This window comes from Anoplophora glabripennis, unplaced genomic scaffold, assembly GCF_000390285.2.
Source record: "Anoplophora glabripennis isolate ALB-LARVAE unplaced genomic scaffold, Agla_2.0 scaffold1417, whole genome shotgun sequence".
NCBI lineage: Eukaryota > Metazoa > Arthropoda > Insecta > Coleoptera > Cerambycidae > Anoplophora > Anoplophora glabripennis.
The window spans coordinates 53,746-59,507 of record NW_019417493.1 but is presented as its reverse complement, the minus strand read 5'-3'; the positions used below and the strand labels follow the sequence as shown (position 1 = coordinate 59,507).

Genomic DNA, 5,762 nt, shown 5'->3' with positions numbered 1-5,762 from the left:
ACAACAATTTGCAAACAAGTTTTATAACAGAAAAATGTGTTAATCGCTTAAGTTTACCAAAAATTAAAATTTCATCNCACCCTCATAAGATACTTATCCACACCGATAGACATATTTCAAATTTAATTTCAAGGTTAACTGCAACGTTTAAAGCGTGAGACAAATGAAGGTCATAAACAATCTTCCTTATTCACACCACACTACACAAATTTAATTTCAAGGTTAACGGCAATGCCAAAGTCAAATGAAGGTCATCTTCTCATGTAAAAAACTCCTCCTCTCTCAGATACCATACAAATCTAATTTCAAGGTTAACTGCAATGCAAAGGTCAAATGAAAGTCACTAACCTACGTCACCTTCGGCTTTCAGCCTCAAGGTCATCCATACACCAACGTCATCGCTCCTCCTCTCTCAGATACCATACAAATCTAATTTCAAGATTAACTGCAATGCAAAGGTCAAATGAAAGTCACCAACCTACGTCACCTTCGGCTTTCAGCCTCAAGGTCATCCCAAGCCAGAAAGTGGAGGGTGGAGACTGATAAACGGTAAAAATACCTTACTGCAGACCAATGTGCTTGAGCAAGCAACCGTTTGTTTTGATAACGTTTAACAAGACTGTTATAAGCAATTTCATAATTAGAAGCTCTCATAGGCAGATATTTAACAATCTTCAGCGGGGGACCTTCCATTGACGATATCAAATAACTAAATTTTTCTATGGGAGTTAATTTAGGATTTTTATGTATTATCGAATTAAACATATCGATAAAGGCAGGAAAGGATTCAATATCGCCTTTAAATTTAAGTAAATCAAGTTTAGGTAAACTGACATTACTTGAAGTTTTAGCGAGATTTGCTTGGGGACGCATCTGCACTGAACAACGCGTTAAAAATGGATTTAATTCGGAAAAAAGTTTTATCAAATTCATACATTATTGCCAATGTATCTTTAAATTCATCCTCGTCATTAAAAATTATGTTAATTAAAGCTACATGTTGTTTATTAAATTCCGATTTAATATCTTCTACTGAAGAATACATAGCTTTAAATAAGTCCCGTGCGTTAATATCAGAGCGGGCCTCTTCTGCGGTCTGGCACATATTCTCAATTTTATAAATTTCAACCTGACGCAAAGCTTTGATTTTCTTAACCTTTTCAGCCATTATAAAGACGAAAAACCCAAGAAATAGGCGAGTCAATTATGTCAATCCGGAGTTAGCGAGAGGTATATGATGAAAAGCGTAAGTAAGTAATGTTAAATAGCGAAGATATATTGCGAATATACAGCGATAACAAATCAAAAAATAGCCAGAATTGAAGCAACTCTTAATAATGTAAACAAAGAATGTCAAAGCGGAGCTACCGACCGGTACCTGATAATAAATTTTCAAATGATACTGCGGCGACTCAAATTTAAGAAGCGTGCGCAAATCAAATTTCCCACTCCTACACCAAGATCTGAAGAACTCGAGGAGGACAAAGCACGTGGAAAATATAACGGCAAATTCAAATTAATATGGCGGCGAGTTTAGAAATTAAATATTTTAAAAATTTTGACAAAATTACTAATTCACATTCAAAATAACCCACAGAAATATTACGTAATCGCGGCTCGAAGGACCAATGAATAATTTGTTGTATTTTTAATTAATTCTGGATAGCTCCAGCTAAATAGAACTGGGCACGTAACTATCTTTAAGGTAAATTTTGAGTGACTTGAGACTTACCGCAGATTTTCCGGGGTCTTCCCTGTTGCAGAAGGCCCTCAGTCTTCAGTCCGGAGTGGAAACGGGGTGAAACAAATTTGCGGCACACTTCAATTTAATTAAAGCGAAAGTATGTTATATCAAATAGCGGCACTCGTGAAAACCAGCGATTAAGCGTGAACAACTGACGAGTCGAACCTCTACTCACCGTCTTCATGTAGCTATGTAAGTTGCAAGTCGGTATCGCGCAAATTAGACAAAAAAGAATAAAAAATTGAACAGAATAGCGGGTTATTTTGAATGCAAACTAAACTAAGGTTAAAATTAATTATATTAAAACTACTACTTTAAGGAATACTGAACAGAGATATTTTGGACATTATAGAATATGGGTATCCAAGAAGAGTGTATGAAAGAGCGAATTATTTTGAGGACATGGATCAGCTTACATTTTTTCAGAGATTTCGATTGACAAAACCTACTGTAGTTGAGAGTTTTAATAGATATATGTATATATTTTATTCTAGTCTATCTGTTTATTCCACGAGATACACAGTGCACAAAACACAGAAATTAACGAATTACAAATTGATTCGCAATAATTTTATAAATTATTAAGTACCTACGTCAACATCACTTTTGTCAACATGAATTCCCTAGAATTATCACTAAAAATGAGACGTTGCCAAACATACTTTAGCACTTAGTTAAGTATCCGCAGTGCAACTCATTTAGAGTTAAGTGACTCTTAAAATTTAAGTACTCCTTAGCTATTCTTTACTTAAATCGGAAACGGTGCAAACGCGCATTATACTTACAAAATTGAGATTTAAATCGAAAAATTTACCAAGTTTAGAACCAAGTTCATTTGAATCATTAGGCCGGTGTCCCATGCATTCGAATTCCGACGATACGAAGGTCCGAAAGTGTTCCTATTGGTTAATATACATTCAAATTTTTACCGCTCATTTTCATCCGAAATTTTTTAATTTCATACGACGTCGGAAAAGTAGAAATAATTTTAACTTTTATCCGAAATCGTACGTTCTTTAACCTCACTTTTTTATTTCGTAACATGCTATGATTGTTGTTTGGTATATTTACAGTCAAATAAATGTTATATTATAATGTCGAATGTAGAAAATATAATACTACGTATATTTTCTACGATATATACCTATGGTTGTCATTTGAAAATGTTTCACCTTCATCTTGTAATAAATTCCATGGTTCTATACTTTGATTTCTATGAGATTAATTTCGGATGCATGTGAATTATAATATTATCGTACGTATGAATAGTCATAACCGTACGATAAGTAAAAAATATATTTTTAAAAACCTTAATTGACACTTTTGCTAAGATATTTATACTAAAATTGTTTAAAATTTTTGAGCTATTACTTTACAAATACATTTTAAAACTATATAACCATAAAAACTTTGCTCAGCCATGCGGTAGCATGGAATTCTAATTGAACCAAAGAATCATAACCAAACCACAGCTTATACAGCTCCCCAACTGTCTTGGCGGGAACGGTTAGCGTCGACTCCGCCGCGCAGCGTTTATGCCCCGCCTTCCAGCGGAAAANTGCAATGTCAAATGAAAGTCACCAACCTACGTCACTTTCGGCTTTCAGCCTCAAGGTCATCCATACACAAACGTCATCGGCCTTCGGCCTCAAGGTCATCCCAAGCCAGAAAGTGGAGGGGGGAGACATCAAAACGGTAAATATACCCTACTATAAAGATTTATGACGTGAGCCGTATATTAAGCGAGATCCATAGGAGTGGCCCTTTTATAGTAGACAGCTATATAGTACAATGACCTTAATTGACAAATCAAATATAGGTTACCCACTTATACTATAAATCATCCAATAAACAAATTCAACTACTGGCAAAAAATCCTACTAATTCGTAAAATATTTTGTGCCGATTGTAATTAAAGCTAATGGTTTATTTTTTTAATGTCTCCTCACCTATGGTTTCTAATGTCAAAGATGAATCTTATGTACCACTGTTTGTGCGCTAGCTATCGGAGAAATTGAAGTGTAGAATTTAAGAAATCAGTCAGTTGTAAAAAAATATAAAATATACATATGTTTTAAAGTTTATATCTTGGTAGAGAGTCAATTTTCTTTTTTAATTTCTAAAATATGTTTCCTTTTCAGAGAAAATTTTCATTCGCTTAGCATATTACAAATAAGAGCAAACCTTTAATTACTTTATAATGAATTTAGTGTTTATTGTGTATTTTGAGTGGATAGATATTTTTTTAGTTTAGATTTACTCTATACATTTTAGATATTCGGCACAAAGATATTTCATGTAATAAATGCAGTTCTGCTGATATACATGGAATGAGATACAAATGTAACAATTGTCATGATTATGATTTATGTTATATATGTTACCATGGAGATAAACACAATTTGAATCATAGTTTTACAAGAATTGAAACGCCGTATTCTAATGGGTAAGTAAATAAAAGTTAATTAGAATTGTAACATTTGAACTTTCTTCTCTTCAGTATTTACCTGTCACCTCGTTTAATTTCTAAGAAGTGCCAGTTGCGGAGTATCTTTAAGGGTGCAAGAGTTGTTCCAGGTATTGATTGGGCTAGAGATAGCCAAGATCGAGGTAATTATATTTATTGCTTGTCAAAACTACACAAGCAACAAATTTTACTTATGGTAATTTCAAGCTTATATTAAATGGAGAAAAATACATAGGTGACTAGTAATGGCAGTTTACATGCACAACCTCTTTATTTTTATTTTCTCTTTGTTTTGTACAGTAACTAATATTTATTTGCATGTCAAAAAGTATATTTTTGTACATATACAGGCTGTTACAAATTCGCTTCTCACTACAGGGATCTCGGAAATGGTAAGAGCTACGAAGTAGATTAAATGGGGGCAAAGTTGCGTAATCAGGAGACCAACATTATGCCTCTAAAAAATCAAGGCGAACATGATTAGTTTTCGAAATATTTGAAAAAAAAACGAAATTTTGGAAATACGTTTTTCATTTCAGCCTTGTTTGAGGTGATATTGAAAAATGAACAACACTTTCTCATGACCACTTTTTGCCCTCTATCGAATGGCCTAATCAATTTTTGTATGTAACGTTTTGTCTCTCCAGGACCATCATAAACTTAATTTTTTTAAATACGACATACCTCAATAAGTTGTTGCATCAAAATTAAAACATTATTACAATTTTAATTTTATTATGACAAATTAATTCTTAAAAATACATATGAGCAACCAAAACGGCAACTGAATATTATTCTTTAAAAAATGTCAGTAAATGTTTAAAAACATTAATGAAGATCAGCGTAATATTATCGGAATTTATTATATCTGTAACCAGGGTTGAGAAATTGATGCCTAAAAAAAAAGGAAAGGAAAATCTAAGAGTCAAAATGTGTTTTCGAAGAAATCGAACTCAAAGAAAAAAAAAAGGACGTACTCAGGAATATCTACTACTCTACTCTACTTCGTAACACACCTGGAGTGGAAAATAATTGATGTCTAAAAAAAAACGACGGAATCAGGAAATGGAGAAGAAATCACGAAAATCTAGAAAACCCAGAGAAATGACATGTTAACCCGGAGCCCGAAGATGTACCATCAAAACCCGAAGACTCCGGTTCAAACCTGGAGATCTGGCAACCCTATCAGTAGGGTATATTTACCGTTTTGATGTCTCCCCCCTCCACTTTCTGGCTTGGGATGACCTTGAGGCCGAAGGCCGATGACGTTGGTGTCTGGATGACCTTGAGGCTGAAAGCCGAAAGTGACGTAGGTTGGTGACTTTCATTTGACATTGCATTGCAGTTAACCTTGAAAGAGGCCGAAGGCCGATGACGTTGGTGTATGGATGACCTTGAGGCTGAAAGCCGAAAGTGACGTAGGTTGGTGACTTTCATTTGACATTGCATTGCAGTTAACCTTGAAAGAGGCCGAAGGCCGATGACGTTGGTGTATGGATGACCTTGAGGCTGAAAGCCGAAAGTGACGTAGGTTGGTGACTTTCATTTGAC

The 5,762-nt window shown here is 34.4% G+C and overlaps 1 protein-coding gene across 1 annotated transcript in view; it reads left to right on the top strand.

Annotated features, from left to right (window-relative positions):
- Positions 1-3,460: 3,460 nt before the first annotated feature.
- The window catches only part of LOC108915039 (E3 ubiquitin-protein ligase MIB1-like), a 7,930-nt gene continuing 5,628 nt past the window's right edge, over positions 3,461-5,762 (top strand). The window contains exons 1-2 of the mRNA XM_018720988.2: positions 3,461-4,190; positions 4,245-4,354. Of these exons, the coding sequence (XP_018576504.1) occupies positions 4,075-4,190; positions 4,245-4,354 (226 nt within the window). The 5' untranslated portion in view covers positions 3,461-4,074. The remainder of the gene's footprint in view (positions 4,191-4,244; positions 4,355-5,762) is intronic.